The 20952-nt window shown below is 37.2% G+C and overlaps 1 protein-coding gene across 1 annotated transcript in view; it reads right to left on the reverse strand.

The window, feature by feature from the left end:
* Nucleotides 1–1282: 1282 nt before the first annotated feature.
* LOC138984957 (high mobility group nucleosome-binding domain-containing protein 5-like) overlaps nucleotides 1283–20952 on the reverse strand; it is a 95338-nt gene continuing 75668 nt past the window's right edge. Inside the window, exons 7-9 of the mRNA XM_070360965.1 lie at nucleotides 5541–5561; nucleotides 5359–5431; nucleotides 1283–2481 (exon numbers count right to left, since the gene is read on the reverse strand). Of these exons, the coding sequence (XP_070217066.1) occupies nucleotides 1283–2481; nucleotides 5359–5431; nucleotides 5541–5561 (1293 nt within the window). The remainder of the gene's footprint in view (nucleotides 2482–5358; nucleotides 5432–5540; nucleotides 5562–20952) is intronic.

Here is a 20952-nt window from a genome sequence, read left to right on the forward strand (position 1 = left end):
TCTGAAAGTCATCCCAGTTTATGTTGGTATTTCTGTTGCCTATCAAATAAATAAAAGCTCAAATCCCTCCAGAACCCTGGTTTTAAATTTCAACCTTATTTTCTTCTAATACCCTCAGTGTTTGCCAAATTTCAATCATTCAGATCTCACCATTTGTCATATTTTTTGCCATATCTAAGAAGATGTGTACTATTTTCTATTCAATATTTTTCCTTAAATTAATTTACCTTTTAACTGAGTCTCATCCTAATCTACAATTTCTTCAAACTCAAGGGCTTGATGTGTTTGATATACTTTTTCCCTAATTCTTATGATAAATATTAAATGTTATTATTACAATGTTTACTTGGGTACAACCTGAAGTCGTCTTATATGTTAGTGGTGGTCTGGGGACTACACTTTGGGGAGCTTTGCTATATAGAAATTCTCTACTCTACTCCCTGCCTATAGAATATATTTTTCATGTCTAATCTTATTTTTTTTTGTTGTTATTGTTCCCTCACTTCCTTTCCCAGTCAATTCAATTTAGTAAATGTTGTGGCAGGCACTGAGGATGAAGATAATGGTAAGATACTGATTTTCCTTTTTCTTTCAAGGAGTTTATACTTTGTTAGAGGAATTAACTAATCCACGGGCCTCAAACAATATACAAATCCTACTTGTCTTTTTTGTGATGACCAGCTCAAATTTTACTGCCTATTAGAGTCCTTCATATATTACCTCTGTTCAAAGAGATTTTTCTCTCCTGAATTTTTCCTATTGTATTTGACTTTTTGAATCATGTTTTGATATTTGTCTTTTAATATTGTTTTAGTATTCTGATATCTATCTTCTGATGAAGATATTCTTGTATTCCTCTATGGATATTGCATTTAGTAGAGACTAAACAGTTTTAAGCAATACCTAAATAAGGAAGTAATACCTAAGTACCTAAATAAGAAAATACCATACTTAGTTGAGAAAAAGAGCTTGACATTTTTTATCAGGGTTTTATTTCAGAAAAACTGTGTCTTGTTGACAATTATATATAATGGATTTACATTTTGAAAAATTTACAGTTGGAAGCTGAAGTTTGAAAGAGATCTAAAAAGATGAAATTTATGAAGGATCTTTTGCCAGGTTGCAAGCAAAGAAGCAGAAATTTTGTGGCTAAAGAAATGTGAGGAATCTATCATTTTAATTGATACTATAAAAGACTGGAAGCTAGTTTTGAAGTTGATAGTGTTGGAGTGAAATTACTCAATTCTGTTTGTTAGTTTATAAAATCTGGTGCTGTTTTTCTTCAATGTGACTTTTTATTGTCCTTTTTCTGTCTGGAACTTTTTCTTTGTTTTATATCCTTGTCTTCTTTGCTCATTTTTATTTTATCTCTTTTTTTCATAGACTCTCCTTTGATATTCTTGCTCTTTTTGTCCTCATCTCTCTTTATGTTCTTGTCTTTTATCTTGTCCTCATCTCCCTTCATGCCCTTGTCCTCTGTCTTTTCCTCATCTCCCTTCATGTCCTTGTCCTCTGTCTTTTCCTCATCCCCCTGCATGCCCTTGTCCTCTGTCTTTTCCTCGTCTCCCTTCATGTCCTTGTCCTCTGTCTTTTCCTCATCTCCCTTCATGCCCTTGTCCTCTGTCTTTTCCTCATCCCCCTTCATGCCCTTGTCCTCTGTCTTTTCCTCATCTCCCTTCATGTCCTTGTCCTCTGTCTTTTCCTCATCTCCCTTCACGTCCTTGTCCTCTGTCTTTTCCTCATCCCCCTTCATGCCCTTGTCCTCTGTCTTTTCCTCATCTCCCTGCATGTCCTTGTCCTCTATCTTCTCCTCATCTCCCTTTGTATCCTTGACTTCTGTCTTGTCTTCATCTCCCTTCATGTCCTTGTTCTCTGTCTTTTCCTTGTCTCCCTTGTCCTCTGTCTTCTCCTCATCTTCCTTTATATCCTTGACTTTTATCTTATCTTCATCTCCCTTCATGTCCTTGTTCTTTGTCTTATCCTCATCTTCCTTCTTGTCTTTGTTCTTGTTGCTATCTTCATCTTCTTTCTTGTCCTGGTCCTCCCTGTCTTCATCTCCCTTCTTGTCTTTATTATCTGTGTCCTCATCTCCCTTCTTTTTCACATTCACCCTTTGTTCCCCAGTTTCACCTTCATCTTTTATACTATCTCCTTTCTTTGATTGGCCTTTTTCTGTTTTATTTTCCTTGTCCATAACCTCCCCAATACCTTTTCTTTTGTCATCTTTTACTCTCTTCCCTTCTTTACTCAGAGTTTTCTCAGGAAGCTTTTCAACTTTCACTCCAGGCTTCTGTATTTGTCCCTTTCTGTAGTTTTCCTCAGGGCCACTTAAATCTCTTTTATGCTGGTATTTAGGACCACTTTGGCTATTTTGTTGTGGGATTACTTGAATTCTTAAATAAATATCCTGTTTTGGGGTAGTTTTTCTTGTTTCTCCAGTGCCACTTTTTGCCTCTGTTTTTGAACATTTTCTCAAATTACCTGAAAATATAACAGAGGATATAATAAAAGTACATAATTAACATCTTAAGTAATTTTGATCTTTTCATATCAAACATTTTTGCTTTGGGTTAAACTTGAGTCATTAAATTTGCCTTCCCAATAATATAAAATTTGTGAAGCTGTACACACCCAAAGGGTTAGATAAGAGGTCCTTGAAATACAGTATCTTTTCAAGTATTGAATTGAGAAAAAGGAAAAATACAACACAAGAAATTGGTAATTGCTCAGTAGAATATAGCTAAAGTGTATGATTAAAATTAAAAGAGATGTAAACTTAAAAGGATAACTTTTTCTGAGAAAATTATTATATAATATTTATGATTCCTTAAGAAAGCTCCATTTCCCTTTGAGTGATAACAATTGCTAAACTAGCATTTTGAAAGACTGTGAAGCTGGAACTTTCCTTAGCTCTCTCACAGATTTTCAAGGATTCTGCATTAAAAATGATTTAGAAATGATAGCATTACTTAAGGTAGGAAAACAACTGGTTCTTATAGTGTATAAGCATATGACAAATACAGTGAGATTACTACAGTGATCTTTTAATTTAAAAATATTTAACAGTTATATGTCAATAATTTTGATTGATAAGATCATTTAAATGTTTACATAAATTCTATTTATAAAATCTCATAATTTTATAACAACCTCATATTAAATATTATTTTAAAATTTTAATTATTATAAATGCTATGATAAACCACCTAATAAATATATCTTTGAAAAGCTGTCCTTTTTTTCTTGGAAAACATTTCTGGAAATATAAATTCTTAGTCAAAGGGTGTATACATTTTGTATTTTGAAGCATTGCCAAATGTACTCTTAAAAAGTTAAACCTAATGTCAGTAGGGCATAGAAACAGAAATTTGGCCAAACTCTAAAAACATTGTACTCTGTAAACCTTTTCAATCTTTTGCAAACTGATAGATTAAAACAAAAGAGCTCCTCTTTATCTGTATTTTTAAAATTAACTCATGGTTTTGGATCTTTAGCATTCTTTCTTGTATACCCAGCTCATTTATTTTTAGATTTCTCCATCTTTTTTATTTGTTTGATATGTTTTAGAAAACATTTTTTAGAACTTATCAAGAGACTATAAATGTTTGGCTTAAATAAACCAAAGAACTAATTTATTTACTTATTTTTTTATACTAATGCATATATATGGAATTTAGAAAGATGGTAACAATAACCCTGTATACGAGACAGCAAAAGAGACACTGATGTATAGAACAGTCTTTTGGACTCTGTGGGAGAGGGAGAGGGTGGGATGATTTGGGAGAATAGCATTGAAACATGTATAATATCATATATGAAATGAGTCGTCAGTCCAGGTTTGATGCACAATACTGGATGCTTGGGGCTGGTGCACTGGGACGACCCAGAGGGATGGTATGGGGAGGGAGGAGGGAGGAGGGTTCAGGATGGGGAACACATGTATACCTGTGGCGAATTCATTTTGATATATGGCAAAACCAATACAATATTGTAAAGTTAAAAAAAAATTAGTCAAATAAAAATTAAGTATAAAAAAAAAATAAACCAAAGAACTAATTTAGATTAAACTTCTGGATCAGTTACTGAGTCATTATTTAGACCATAAATTATTTTCCTGAGAAACGACAAACACTTTGAGTTATATTGAAATGTATCATAAGTTCATTATTACTACTTTAAGAATGGCTTTGGTTTTTGGGATTTTATGAACCCTCAATTTGGTAGGCTTCAGGGTCAGTTGGGTAGGGAGAGCTTTTTCTAATTTTTTTTCAATTCTTTGCTCTATCAAGAATTGAAAGCCTTCTTTTAACTGGTATTTGCAAATTTAAGTCCTTCCTTTCCTTTCTTTGCTCAGCTATGTCTATCTCTTTTATTCTCTGCTACCTCCTCATTTTTGTTTGAATCACTGAATACTGTTTTTCAAGATGAATGCCAATTTTTGTGATAAATAATTTTATCAATATATTTTCCCTTCATATTTATTTTCCTTTAAGTTATAAAGAGTTATTATTATTATTATTATTTTTTTTTTGTTAAGTGGCACTAATTCCACAGCAAGAGAAAGGAAGAATTATGTGTTCTCCTCTTCTGCTTAAGTGGTAATACTAAGCTATTATGTTGTTCAAGACCAAGGTGTTTCTATATAAAGAAAATGGAAAGGGAAATTATTGATATAAGTACTTACTACAAACTTTTCTAAAGTTAAAAGTTGCTTTTTAATCTTTTATTCTTGAATATGGTATACAAATGTTGATAATCTTCTTTTCTTAAGAACATCAGTGGTCTAGATCCCAGGGCCATCAAATCCTCTATGATATTTGCTGGGGTTGGTAAAGAATCTGCTTGCAATGCAGAAGACCCCAGTTTGATTCCTGGGTTGGAAAGATTACCTGGAGAAGGGATAGGCTACCCACTCCAGTATTCTTGGGCTTTCCTTGTGGCTCAGCTGGTAAAGAATCTGTCTGCATTGCAGGAGACCTGGGTTTGATCCCCTTTTTGGGAAGATCCCCTGGAGAAGGAAAAGGCTACCCAGTCCAGTATTCTGGCCTAGAGAATTCCATGGACAGTCCATGCATGAGTGACTTTCACTTTCAACTTTAGTTTCAGTAGAGATAGACCTTAAGAGGGCTGGGAAGGAGACTACTGCTTCTCCTCAAGTGCTTTCTTCCCTTCATTATCTTGTTGGGAATTAAAACCCAAAAAGCATTGTAACTGTTGTCTTACTTTAGACCACAGTTTCCTAAATTTATCAGTTAATTTCTTTCAATTTAATTTTTAACTTTCTTTTTAAAAACATTTAATTAAAACCAGGAGATACTTTATTTCCTGTTCTTTCATTTTATGATTTAAATATTTTACCTCCCCGAAATTCCTCCATAAACTGTGGGACTTCTGGGTGAAATGGAAAGAAAGGAGCCTGAGATAGGGGAGTCTGAAATGAGATAGACAGTCTGAATTGAAAGTAGACATTTTGTGAAAAGTTCCCTGGATCCTGCAGGAGATTAATATATATTAGAATTGACAAATGCCAAGACACTTACTTGAGGGTGCTGAAGCTGCTCCTAAAAAACAAAACCAAAAATTATTTAGACAAAATCCAAAATATGTTTCAAAAATATAATATATTGTTTACTTTCATATTCTTCCAGAAAGAATGCTTTAAAATGGGACATTTGCAGAGCACTAAACCAACCCTGTTTGTTTTTAAAGCAATCTGGTAACTTTATGGATCTGGAGGAAGGATAGGAAAGATTGCACCTATGCCGCATTTCTCTGTGTGTTTTCACTGTTTTTCAACATTCAAATTTTCTCTCCTCTTTTAATTCTTTCAGTTTTCCTCATGTAATCTCCTTCTGCTCTCTTCCTTATCCTAGGGAATCTGTCTGTCCTTCCCATTAAAAATTTTTTTTTGAACTTGTGTCACAGAGTCAGTATATTGGTGACAAATTGGCTTAACACTTTTTCTATGGGCAATGTTATCACAAATCATATGGAATATCTTTTTTTCCATTAGTAAAGAATATCTACTTTAAAAATCATCAGTAATCTATCATATTTCAGAGCAATTAGAAGTGCTTTGTAAAGGCTAGAAATGATAGCCCTTAAATATTATGGAAGACAGAAAAATACCCTGGGAAGAAAACAACAAAGGAGCCAATGAGTATCACTGATTCTTCCTAAAGAAAAATACTACCATTGGAGGTCCCTTTGTCTGCACGTGTTGAATATAATTTATATTGATAATCTTCTGTTCCCCCTTCCTTCCTTCATTCCCTCAATGGTTCATTCAACAAATAGTTATTAACCATTCATCATGTTCAGGCACTGTGTCTGGCACAAGGGATCCCATTTTGATTGAGAACAACAGGTTCTCTGTCTTCTAGGAGCTTCTAGATGGAGCATCAGGCATAAGCTTTAGGATGTATGCAGAGATGTTTCACTTCTATTTAGGATAAAATTAAAATTCACAATGCAATAGTACCATTGAGTCCATAAATACATATTTTTATACCTTTAATTTACTGTTCAGTTGAATAAACAAACATCAATAGGAAAACTAGAAGTATTTCAAAGGCATAAAAATGACAGAATTCTGGTCTTAGTTTAGAAATGGCCATGCACAGGCAGCTAAGTTTCCATTCTAAAATCAAATCCAGGATTATTTCATAAAGCAAAGCTCAGTTTGCTTTAGCACTCCTCAATAGGGAGTTGAAATTCAGGCCCTCCTAAATGTAAGCATTCATTTAAATTTTCTTCCTTCCATTTGTTTTCTCAGTGATTTATCTTTTCCTTTACTCTTTTCATAAAACACATTTAAATGGGAAATGTGCTTTATTTATTATTTTCAGGCTACTATAGATAACCATGTACGTGCTTCATGCTGAGTCGCTCAGTCATGTCTGACTCTTTGTGACCCCATGGACTGTATGGTGAGCCCCACCAGGCTCCTCTGCCCATGGAATTTTCCAGGTAAGAATAGTGCAGTGGGTTGTCATTTCCTACTCCATGGCATCTTCCTGACCCAGGGATAGAACCCTTGTCTCCTGTGTTTCCTGCATTGGCATGTGGATTCTTTACGACTGTGCCACCTGGTAGGAGAGATAAAATTTTAAATTCTGTATTCTGTTTTTTTTTTTTTTTTTTCTTTTTTCACACAGAAAACTAGAATTTGTAACCTGAAAATAATTTTCTTTTTGGTGCTTCCATTGCTTACAAAGAAAAAAATTTATTTATTTTTTATTGTTTTTCCATTTGGAGAATGGTTTCTTAGGATAGTATTCCAAAGGGAGATTTTGCATACCTCTGCTGAACTCTTTAAGATCTTTGGCATACGCTTGCTAGGATATCCCACTTTAATTGTTTTCCCACAAACACTGAAACCTGTTTCTCTGTCAAAACCCACCCTCTTTCTAATGAGAGAGGCTTTGAATGTGAAGTGATCATCTAATCATACAAGTGGCTGGCCTCTGAGCCCTGTTATTGCATTGCTTTCAGACTTATTTTTTTCTAAAGTGCAATTCTGATTATGCATTCTTTGAAAACTTCTAATATACAAACTTCTAATATCCAAAACTTCATAAAGTCCTTCATAACTGAGCCCGACATACTTCTCCAGCCTCCTTTCCTCCTGATGTCAACACTTCCTGATTCTTCTCTGGATCCAGCATGGAATTCTGGATTCTTCTCTGGACCCAACATGGAATCAGAGGGAGATAAAGTTGAGAGAAAAGTTGAGGATGTTGGGTTTATTAAATTTCAGTGAATGTTTCTCTCCCTGAGATAGACTTAGAGCAAGACATTGCCTGACTTCTATAAAATATATATCTTATCTCAGTCACATCCCAGATGCTTTTCTCCAACTGGCCTTCACTTCATCTTTTATTAAACTGCTTTATTATTTACAGAAACCAGGGCTTCTCAGAGTTATTAACAAAGTTCTCTATATTTATGATCTGATACTTTGAAATCTGATTTCAGAGTAAACTTGTGTGGTGACTACTGCTTCACTGCTGAAGTAAATCACCCAAGGTTCCTCAACTCTTAATTATATTTGAACCTTGGCCACTTTGCTCCAAAACCCTTGCCTCTAAACTCTGTTGTGTTGTTACCACCCTTCTCCCCAACTCCACATTGACTCCTTTGACACTGTAATCCTAGACTTCCAAATCTCTTTATTGAACTTTATTTTCTTGACATATTTCCTATACGTATAGGAAATATACATATAGGATTTTTTATTTCTGTATTCCTCCCCTTTTCTCTACTTTGTTGTTGTTCCAGTGTTTGACATTCTTTCAAACCAGAAAGGATCATTAATCTGTCTTCAGTCATAGACCAAGAAGGTGACAGCTATATTCTGGGAATCCAGAGTTGACTCCACATCATTTTACCTCTTTCTAAAATTTATAGACAAATGCAAAGACTATAATATTCCTTCTTTTATAAAATAAATATTTACAGTCTACCATGTTGGAGACAATATGTATTAGGTACTGGAGATAGAGGTGCTATTCCTGTACATTTAGACTTAATAGTTAAGAAAATAAAATCAGTTACATTAAAAGATACATAGTTTTATCAGTGTGGTAGATATTTGGACTAAAGCAGCATTCAGTCTCTCTAAGGTATCAAAAACCTTTAGGAACTACTGAGCTTTTCTTTTATGGAAGACAGCTTGGTGTGCTGGGAGACCTTAAGAAGCCTGTACTCTGCAGAGGAAAAGCATCATCAATAGATAGATTAAAATCCTAAATGGGAAAGACAAAGCTGTAGATTTAATAAAAGAAAATAAATAAAAGATCACTTCCAATGGTCTTGGATGTAGGGAAGGCCTTCTTAGTATCTCCAAAGCACATGATGTGAAAAGCAAATGTATTTAACTACATCAAAAGTGTTTCTGTTTAACCAAAAACAGTATAGACAAGGTTCATGGACATATGGCAGATTGAGAAAAGATGTTTTCAAGACAAAGAAGTCATGAAGAATTAGTATCCACTTTATCCAAAAGACGCTTGACAAATAACAAGAAAGAGATGGGAACCCAAATGGCAAAATGGTCAAAATATATGAATAGGAAAAGGAAAACTTGAATGGCTGGTAAGTATATAAATATATATGTGAACTCATCAGTAGGCATTGAAAAGCAAAATAAAATAGCAAGAAACTTTCTTGCATCAACCAGAATGGAAAGACTAGAGAGATAAAAACAAGTGCTCTCCAGCATAGTAGGTGAAGGGAACATATTCTTAAGAGCTGGGGAGACTGTAGATTATTACAATAGTTATGAAAAGCAATCTAGGAGTGAAATAATCTGTATGTCTTACCTATCAGCAATACTACTCCAGGTTTACCCTCTAGATATATAATTCACAAATTATAAAGAGAACATGCTCTAGTTCTTTGATCTAGATCACTGATGGGGACTTTGCCATTAGTCACAAAGGGATGGATAAGTACACTGTGGGTCCACTGTGGTGGATGCATACTAGTTAGTGAACAGTATGCAGTTTTTAGAAGTTATGATTGGGTATTTTGAAATCTGATTTCAGAGTAAGCTTATGTGGTGACTGCTGTTTCACTGCTGAAGTAGTTAGAAGCAACTAATGATTCCAAGGATCAGATCAGATCAGTCGCTCAGTCGTGTCCGACTCTTTGTGACCCCATGAATCCAGCACGCCAAGACTCCCTGTCTATCACCAACTCCCGGAGTTCACTGAGACTCACGTCCATCGAGTCAGTGATGCCATCCAGCCATCTCATCCTCTGTCGTCCCCTTCTCCTCTTGCCCCCCAATCCCTCCCAGCATCAGAGTCTTTTCCAGTGAGTCACCTCTTCACATGAGGTGGCCAAAGTACTGGAGTTTCAGCTTTAGCATCATTCCTTCCAAAGAAATCCCAGGGCCGATCTCCTTCAGAATGGACTGGTTGGATCTCCTTGCAGTCCAAGGGACTCTCAAGAGTCTTCTCCAACACCACAGTTCAAAAGCATCATTTCTTCAGCGCTCAGCCTTCTTCACAGTCCAACTCTCACATCCATACATGACCACAGGAAAAACCATAGCCTTGACTAGATGGACCTTTGTTGGCAAAGTAATGTCTCTGCTTTTGAATATGCTATCTAGGTTGGTCATAACTTTCCTTCCAAGGAGTAATTGTCTTTTAATTTCATGGCTGCAGTCACCATCTGCAGTGATTTGGGAGCCCCCCAAAATCAAGTCTGACACTGTTTCCACTGTTTCCCCATCTATTTCCCATGAAGTGATGGGACTGGATGCCATGATCTTCGTTTTCTGAATGTTGAGCTTTAAGTCCACTTTTTCACTCTCCACTTTCACTTTCATCAAGAGGCTTTTTAGTTCCTCTTCACTGTCTGCCATAAGGGTGGTGTCATCTGCATATCTGAGGTTATTGATATTTCTCCCAGCAATCTTGATTCCAGCTTGTGTTTCTTCCAGTCCAGTGTTTCTCATGATGTTCTCTGCATATAAGTCAAATACACAGGGTGACAATAGACAGCCTTGACGAGCTCCTTTTCCTATTTGGAACCAGTCTGTGGTTCCATGTCCAGTTCTAACTGTTGCTTCCTGACCTGCATACAGATTTCTCAAGAGGCAGGTCAGGTGGTCTGGTATTCCCATGTCTTTCAGAATTTTCCACAGTTTATTGTGATCCACACAGTCAAAGGCTTTGGCATAGTCAATAAAGCAGAAATAGATGTTTTTCTGGAACTCTTGCTTTTCCATGATCCAGCGGATGTTGGCAATTTGATCTCTGGTTCCTCTGCCTTTTCTAAAACCAGCTTGAACATCAGGAAGTTCCCAGTTCACATATTGCTGAAGCCTGGCTTGGAGAATTTTGAGCATTACCTTACTAGCGTGTGAGATGAGTGCAATTGTGCGGTAGTTTGAGCATTCTTTGGCATTGCCTTTCTTTGGATTGGAATGAAAACTGACCTTTTCCAGTCCTGTGGCCACTGCTGAGTTTTCCAAATTTGCTGGCATATTGAGTGCAGCACTTTCACAGCATCATCTTTCAGGATTTGAAATAGCTCAACTGGAATTCCATCACCTCCACTAGCTTTGTTCATAGTGATGCTTTCTAAGGCCCACTTGACTTCACATTCCAGGATGTCTGGCTCTAGGTCAGTGATCACACCATCGTGATTATCTGGGACATGAAGATCTTTTTTGTACAGTTCTTCTGTGTATTCTTGCCATCTCTTCTTAATATCTTCTGCTTCTGTTAGGTCCATACCATTTCTGTCCTTTATCGAGCTCATTTTGCATGAAATGTTCCTTTGGTATCTCTGATTTTCTTGAAGAGATCTCTAGTCTTTTCCATTCTGTTGTTTTCCTTTATTTCTTTGCATTGATCGCCGAAGAAGGCTTTCTTATCTCTTCTTGCTATTCTTTGGAACTCTTCATTCAGATGTTTATATCTTTCCTTTTCTCCTTTGCTTTTCACTTCTCTTCTTTTGACAGCTATTTGTAAGGCCTCCCCAGACAGCCATTTTGCTTTTTTGCACTTCTTTTCCATGGGGATGGTCTTGATCCCTGTCTCCTGTACAATGTCACGAACCTCATTCCATTGTTCATCAGGCACTCTATCTATCAGATGTAGGCCCTTAAATCTATCTCTCACTTCCACTGTATAATCATAAGGGATTTGATTTAGGTCATACCTGAATGGTCTAGTGGTTTTCCCTACTTTCTTCAATTTCAGTCTGAATTTGGCAATAAGGAGTTCATGGTCTGAGCCACAGTCAGCTCCTGGTCTTGTTTTTGCTGACTGTATAGAGCTTCTCCATCTTTGGCTGCAAAGAATATAATCAATCTGATTTCACTGTTGACCACCTGGTGATGTCCATGTGTAGAGTCTTCTCTTGTGTTTTTGGAAGAGGGTGTTTGTTATGACCAGTGCATTTTCTTGGCAAAACTCTATTAGTCTTTGCCCTGCTTCATTCCATATTCCAAGGCCAAATTTGCCTGTTACTCCAGGTGTTTCTTGACTTCCTATTTTTGCATTCCAGTCCCCTATAATGAAAAGGACATCTTTTTTGGGTGTTAGTTCTAAAAGGCCTTGTAGGTCTTCATAGAACCGTTCAATTTCAGCTTCTTCAGCATTACTGGTTGGGGCATAGACTTGAATTATTGTGATATTGAATGGTTTGCCTTGGAAACGAACAGAGATCATTCTGTCATTTTTGAGATTGCATCCAAGTACTGCATTTCGGACTCTTTTGTTGACCATGATGGTCACTCCATTTCTTCTGAGGGATTCCTGCCAGCAGTAATCTATTCCAAGGATAGATTTTGAACATAAAGTGAGAGCAGAGGGGGAGGAGCTAAGATGGTGGAGGAGTAGGATGGGGAGACCACTTTCTCCCCTACAAATTCATCAAAAGAACATTTAAACGCCGAGTAAATTCCACAGAACAACTTCTGAATGCTGGCAGAGGACATCAGGCGCCAAGAGAAGCAACACATTGTCTTTGAAAGGAGGTAGGAAAAAATATAAAAGACAAAAAAAGAGACAAAAGAGGGACGGATGGAGCTATGTCCTGGGAAGGGAGTCTTAAAAAGAGAGAAGTTTCCAAATACCAGGAAACAACTCACTGCCGAGTCTGTGCCGAGCCTTGGAAGCACAGACGGCTACATAACAGGGAGGAAAAATAAACAAACAATTAAAACCCACAGATTACGAGCCCAACGGTAATTCCTTCAGCGGAGAAGCAGCGCAGACGCCTGCACCCGCCACTAGCAAGCGGGGGCTGGGCAGGGAGGTGTGGACTGCATCTCTTAGAGTAAGGATCTGGCCTGAATGCCCCGAGCACTATCTGAGTGACTAATTTGGGCTAGCAAACCAGACTGTGGGATAACTACCAGGCAAAAAGCCAGCCCTAAGCTAAGACACCGCCAGGCAAGCGCATGAAACAAAGGACTGAACAGAGATAGCCAGCTGCAGACCATCCCCCTCCGGTGACAGGCAGCCAGAGCTGGAAGGGGGCAATCGCAGCCCCAGAGAGACATTATCTACAAAACTGTAAGCAGGCTTCTTTGCTAACTAAGACTTCTTGGGGTTCTGGACAGTCAACATCCACTTGAGAAGGGGCACTGGTTGTATACCCAGAAAACCAAGTGGCGGGGAGGCTTTAAGTCGCAGCAACAGTGCTCGCCAAACACCTCATCACCTGAGCTGCTTGGACCTGGGAAGGGCACAAAACGCAGGCCCAACCGAGTCTCCACCTCTGGGGACTACCTGAGTGCTTGAACCTGAGCGGCTTAGACCTGGGAGGTGCAGGCAGCCCAGGGCTGGCCTCAGATGGTTCCCAGTGGAGCAACCTAGAGCCTGAGCAGTGTGGGCAGGGCGGCTACACGTGCTGTGAGCTGGGACAGGCCCAGTGTGGCTGAGGCACTGCAAGCATATGCCAGTGTTATTTGTTTGCAGCGTCCCTCCCTTCCCACAGCGCGATTGAACAAGTGAGCCTTAAAAAAAAAATAAAAGTGTCCACCACCGCCCCCTTTGTATCAGGGCGGAAATCAAACACTGAAGAGACCAGCAAACAGAAGAAGCTATAACAGAGGGAACCGCCTTGGAAGCGACAGGTGCAATAGATTAAAACCCTGTCGTTAGTACCAACTACATAGGAAGGGGCCTATAGATTTTGAGAAATGTAAGCCGGAACAAGGAACTAGCCGAAAATGAACTGACCCCACAATACCCACAACAACACCAGAGAAAGTCCTAGATATATTTTTACGATCATTCTTTCTTTCTTTTTCTTTTTTAATTAAAAAAATTTTTTAAGTCCTCTATTACTCCTTTAATTTTCACTTTTATAACCTATTATTACTTTTGCAAAAAAAGACTCTATTTTTTTTTAAAAAAGCAAACTTCATATATATATTTTTTTTTTAATAATTTTTGTGACCTTGTTTTTTTTTTTTTTTTCTTTATTTTTTTTTCCTTCTTTTCTTTAACATTGTATTTTTGAAATTCCAAACTCTACTCTAGATTTTTAATTTTAGCTTTTTAGTATTTGTTATCAATTTTGTACCTATATTTTCTTTATAATTTTTGTGACTTTTTTTTTTTTTTTTTTTTTTTCTTTCTTTTTTTTAACATTGTATTTTTGAAATTCCAAACTCTACTCTAGATTTTTTAACTTTTGCTTTTTGGTATTTGTTATCACTTTTGTATCTATATTTTCTTTATAATTTTTGTGACTTTTTTTCTCTCTCTTTCTTTTCCTTCTTCTTTTCTTTAACATTGTATTTTTGAAATTCCAAACGCTACTCTAGATTTTTAATTTTTGCTTTTAGGTACTTGTTACCAATTTTGTACCTTTAAGAACCCAATCTTCAGTACCCATTTTTTACTTGGGAGTGAGATTACTGGCTTGACTGCTCTCTCCCTCTTTGGACTCTCCTTTTTCTCCACCAGGTCGCCTGTGTCTCCTCCCTAACTCCTCTCTACTCTACCCAACTCTATGAATTTCTGTGTGTTCCAGACGGTGGAGAACACCTAGGGAACTGATTACTGGCTGGATCTGTTTCTCTCCTTTTCATTCCCTCCTTTTATCCTCCTGGCCACCTCTGTCTCCTTCCTCCCTCTTCTCTTCTCTGTATAACTGTGTGAACATCTCTGAGCGGTCCAGTTGTGGAGTGCACATAAGGAAGTGATTACTGGCTAGCCTGCTCTCTCCTCTATTGATTCCACCTCATCTCATTCGGGTCACCTTTAACTCCCTCCTCCCTCTTCTCTTCTCCATGTAACGCTGTGAACCTCTCTGGGTAACCCTCATGGTGGAGAAACTTTTCATCTTTAACCTAGATGTTTTATCAACGGTGCTGTATAGAAGGAGAAGTTTTGAGACTACTGTAAAAATAAGACCGATAACTGGAAGCAGGAGGCTTAAGTCCAAACCCTGACTCCAGGGAACTCCTGATTCCAGGGAACATTAATTGACAGGAGCTCATCAAACGCCTCCATACCTACACTGAAACCAAGCACCACACAAGGGCCAACAAGTTCCAGGGCAAGACATACCACACAAATTCTCCAGCAACACAGGAACACAGCCCTGAGCTCCAAGATACAGGCTGCCCAAAGTTACTACAAAACCATAGACATCTCATAACTCATTACTGGACACTTCATTGCACTCCAGAGAGAAGAAATCCAGCTCCACCCACCAGAACACCGACACAAGCTTCCCTAACCAAGAAACCTTGGCAAGCCACCTGTACAAACCCACACACAGTGAGGAAACACCACAATAAAGAGAACTCCACAAACTGCCAGAATACAGAAGGACACCGCAAACTCAGCAATATAAACAAGATGAAGAGACAGAGGAATACCCAGCAGGTAAAGGAACAAGATAAATGCCCACCAAACCAAACAAAAGAGGAAGAGATAGGGAACCTACCTGATAAAGAATTCCAAATAATGATAGTGAAACTGATCCAAAATCTTGAAACCAAAATGGAATCACAGATAAATAGCCTGGAGACAAGGATTGAGAAGATGCAAGAAAGGTTTAACAAGGACCTAGAAGAAATAAAAAAGAGTCAATATATAATGAATAATGCAATAAATGAGATAAAAAACACTCTGGAGGCAACAAATAGTAGAATAACAGAGGCAGAAGATAGGATTAGTCAATTAGAAGATAGAATGGTAGAAATAAATGAATCAGAGGGGAAAAAAGAAAAATGAATTAAAAGAAATGAGGACAATCTCAGAGACCTCCAGGACAATATTAAACGCTACAACATTCGAATCATAGGAGTCCCAGAATAAGAAGACAAAAAGAAAGACCATGAGAAAATACTTGAGGAGATAATAGTTGAAAACTTCCCTAAAATGGGAAAGGAAATAATCACTCAAGTCCAAGAAACCCAGAGAGTCCCAAACAGGATAAACCCAAGGCGAAACACCTCAAGACACATATTAATCAAATTAACAAAGATCAAACACAAAGAACAAATATTAAAAGCAGCAAGGGAAAAACAACAAATAACACACAAGGGAATTCCCATAAGGATAACAGCTGATCTTTCAGTAGAAACTCTTCAAGCCAGGCGGGAATGGCAAGACATACTTAAAGTGATGAAAGAAAATAACCTACAGCCCAGATTATTGTACCCAGCAAGGAGCTCATTCAAATATGAAGGAGAAATCAAAAGCTTTACCGACAAGCAAAAGCTGAGAGAATTCAGCACCACCAAACCAGCTCTCCAACAATTACTAAAGGATATTCTCTAGACAGGAAACACAAAAAGGGTGTATAAATTCGAACCCAAAACAATAAAATAAATGGCAACGGGATCATACTTATCAATAATTACCTTAAATGTAAATGGGTTGAATGCCCCAACCAAAAGACAAAGACTGGCTGAATGGATACAAAAACAAGACCCTTACATATGTTGTCTACAAGACACCCACCTCAAAACAGGGGACACATATAGACTGAAAGTGAAGGGATGGAAAAAGATTTTCCATGCAAATAGAGACCAAAAGAAAGCAGGAGTAGCAATACCCATATCAGATAAAATAGATTTTAAAACAAAGGCTGTGAAAAGAGACAAAGAAGGTCACTACATAATGATCAAAGGATCAATCCAAGAAGAAGATGTAACAATTATAAATATATATGCACCCAACATAGGAGCACCGCAATATGTAAGACAAATGCTAAAAAGTATGAAAGGAGAAATTAACAATAACACAATAATAGTGGGAGACTTTAATACCCCACTCACACCTATGGATAGATCAACTAAACAGAAAATTAACAAGGAAACACAAACTTTAAACGATACAAGAGACCTGTTAGACCTAATTGATATCTATAGGACATTTCATCCCAAAACAATGAATTTCACCTTTTTCTCAAGTGCACACGGAACCTTCTCCAGGATAGATCACATCCTGGGCCATAAATATAGCCTTGGTAAATTCAAAAAGAATGAAATCATTCCAAGCATCTTTTCTGACCACAATGCAGTAAGATTAGATCTCAATTACAGGAGAAAAACTATTAAAAATTCCAACATATGGAGGCTGAACAACACGCTGCTGAATAACCAACAAATCACAGAAGAAATCAAAAAAGAAATCAAAATTTGCGTAGAAACAAGTGAAAATGAAAAGACAACAACCCAAAACCTGTGAGACACTGTAAAAGCAGTCCTAAGGGGAAAGTTCATAGCAATACAGGCATACCTCAAGAAACAAGAAAAAAGTCAAATAAGTAACCTAACTCTTCAACTAAAGCAACTAGAAAAGGAAGAAATGAAGAACCCCAGGGTTAGTAGAAGGAAAGAAATCTTAAAAATTAGGGCAGAAATAAGTGCAAAAGAAACAAAAGAGACCATAGCAAAAATCAACAAAGCCAAAAGCTGGTTCTTTGAAAGGATAAATAAAATTGACAAACCATTAGCCAGACTCATCAAGAAACAAAGGGAGAAAAATCAAATCAATAAAATTAGAAATGAAAATGGAGAGATCACAACAGACAACACAGAAATACAAAGGATCATAAGAGACTACTATCAGCAATTATATGGCAATAAAATGGACAACATGGAAGAAATGGACAAATTCTTAGAAAAGTACAACTTTCCAAAACCAGACCAGGAAGAAATAGAAAATCTTAACAGACCCATCACAAGCACGGAAATTGAAACTGTAATCAGAAATCTTCCAGCAAACAAAAGCCCAGGTCCAGACGGCTTCACAGCTGAATTCTACCAAAAATTTAGGGAAGAGCTAACACCTATCCTACTCAAACTCTTCCAGAAAATTGCAGAGGAAGGTAAACTTCCAAACTCATTCTATGAGGCCACCATCACCCTAATACCAAAACCTGACAAAGATGCCACAAAAAAAGAAAACTACAGGCCAATATCACTGATGAACATAGATGCAAAAATTCTTAACAAAATTCTAGCAATCAGAATCCAACAACACATTAAAAAGATCATACACCATGACCATGTGAGCTTTATCCCAGGGATGCAAGGATTCTTCAATATCTGCACATCAATCAATGTAATACACCACATTAACAAATTGAAAAATAAAAACCATATGATTATCTCAATAGATGCAGAGAAAGCCTTTGACAAAATTCAACATCTATTTATGATAAAAACTCTCCAGAAAGCAGGAATAGAAGGAACATACCTCAACATAATAAAAGCTATATATGACAAACCCACAGCAAACATTATTCTCAATGGTGAAAAATTGAAAGCATTTCCTCTAAAGTCAGGAACAAGACAAGGGTGCCCACTTTCACCATTACTATTCAACATAGTTTTGGAAGTTTTGGCCACAGCAATCAGAGCAGAAAAAGAAATAAAAGGAATCCAGATTGGAAAAGAAGAAGTAAAACTCTCACTGTTTGCAGATGACATGATCCTCTACATAGAAAACCCTAAAGACTCCACTAGAAAATTACTAGAACTAATCAGTGAATATAGTAAAGTTGCAGGATATAAAATCAACACACAGAAATCCCTTGCATTCCTATACACTAATAATGAGAAAATAGAGAAATTAAGGAAACCATTCCATTCACCATTGCAATGAAAAGAATAAAATACTTAGGAATATATCTACCTAAAGAAACTAAAGACCTATATATAGAAAACTATAAAACACTGGTGAAATAAATCAAAGAGGACACTAATAGATGGAGAAATATACCATGTGCATGGATTGGAAGAATCAACATAGTGAAAATGAGTATACTACCCAAAGCAATTTATAGATTCAATGCAATCCCTATCAAGCTAACAACGGTATTCTTCACAGAGTTAGAACAAATAATTTCACAAATTTGTATGGAAATACAAAAAACCTCGAATAGCCAAAGCTATCTTGAGAAAGAAGAATGGAACTGGAGGAATCAACCTGCCTGACTTCAGGCTCTACTACAAAGCCACAGTCATCAAGACAGTATGGTACTGGCACAAAGACAGAAATATAGATCAATGGAACAAAATAGAAAGCCCAGAGACAAATCCAGGCATGTATGGACACCTTATCTTTGACAAAGGAGGCAAGAATATACAATGGATTAAAGACAATCTCTTTAACAAGGTGCTGGGAAAACTGGTCAACCACTTGTAAAAGAATTAAATTAGAACACTTTCTAACACCATACACAAAAATAAACTCAAAATGGATTAAATATCTAAATGTAAGACCAGAAACTATAAAACTCCTAGAGGAGAACATAGGCAAAACACTCTCTGACATACATCACAGCAGGATCCTCTATGACCCACCTCCCAGAATATTGGAAATAAAAGCAAAAATAAACAAATGGGACCTAACTAAACTTAAAAGCTTCTGCACAACAAAGGAAACTATAAGCAAGGTGAAAAGACAGCCTTCAGAATGGGAGAAAATAATAGCAAATGAAGCAACAGACAAACAACTAATCTCAAAAATATACAAGCAACTCCTCCAGCTCAATTCCAGAAAAATAAATGACCCAATCAAAAAATGGGCCAAAGAACTAAATAGACATTTCTCCAAAGAAGACATACAGATGGCTAACAAACACATGAAAAGATGCTCAACATCACTCATTATCAGAGAAATGCAAATCAAAACCACTGTGAGGTACCATTTCATGCCAGTCAGAATGGCTGCGATCCAAAAGTCTACAAATAATAAATGCTGGGGAGGGTGTGGAGAAAAGGAACCTCTTACACTGTTGGTGGGAATGCAAACTAGTACAGCCACTATGGAGAACAGTGTGGAGATTCTTTAAAAACTGGAAATAGAACTGCCTTATGATCCAGCAATCCCACTGCTGGGCATACACACTGAGGAAACCAGAATTGAAAGAGACATGTGTACCCCAATGTTCATTGCAGCACTGTTTATAATAGCCAGGACATGGACGCAACCTAGATGTCCATCAGCAGATGAATGGATAAGAAAGCTGTGGTACATATACACAATGGAGTATTACTCAGCCATTAAAAAGAATACATTTGAATCAGTTCTAATGAGGTGGATGAAACTGGAGCCTATTATACAGAGTGAAATAAGCCAGAAAGAAAAACACCAATACAGTATACTAACACATATATATGGAATTTAGAAAGATGGTAACAATAACCCTGTATACGAGATAGCAAAAGAGACACTGATGTATAGAACAGTCTTTTGGACTCTGTGGGAGAGGGAGAGGGTGGGATGTTTTGGGAGAATGGCATTAAAACATGCATAATATCATATATGAAACGAGTTGCCAGTCCAGGTTTGATGCACGATACTGGATGCTTGGGGCTGGTGCACTGGGACGACCCAGAGGGATGGTATGGGGAGGGAGGAGGGGGGAGGGTTCAGGATGGGGAACACATGTATACCTGTGGTGGATTCATGTTGATATATGGCAAAACCAATACAATATTGTAAAGTTAAAAAATAAAAAAAAATAAAAAGTGAGAGCAAAATAACAAGGTGATTATAAAGTGACATAAATATATCTTGAAAATAAAGTGATGATACATGAAAAAAGTCAAGGAGTTGAACTAGTGCCTCAGCAACACATTGAGTTGGCCAAAAAGTTTGTTTGGGTTCTTTCCGTACTATCATATGGAAAAACCCCAACTTACTTTTTGGCCAACTCATTACTTTAAAACATAAGTGTAAACACTTATGACTGCTGACAACACTATATATTTTAAAGTGATAGGTGTAAATAGACCAATTATTAATAATTAAAGGATGAAGGACAACATGGCAGGGTCACCAGAGGATTTACAAAAGTATAAAAATAATATGAATGCATGATATAGTGGGTAGGATGCAATAGTGAGGGTAAGGTTGAAGATTCAGTAGAGTGGGATGACTGTTGGCAAGAGCTCCCAGAACTGATGAATGGTGATGGAATCCAGATCCAAGGGGGGAGGAGCTGATC

Source organism: Bos mutus, chromosome 23 (assembly GCF_027580195.1).
Source record: "Bos mutus isolate GX-2022 chromosome 23, NWIPB_WYAK_1.1, whole genome shotgun sequence".
Lineage (NCBI taxonomy): Eukaryota > Metazoa > Chordata > Mammalia > Artiodactyla > Bovidae > Bos > Bos mutus.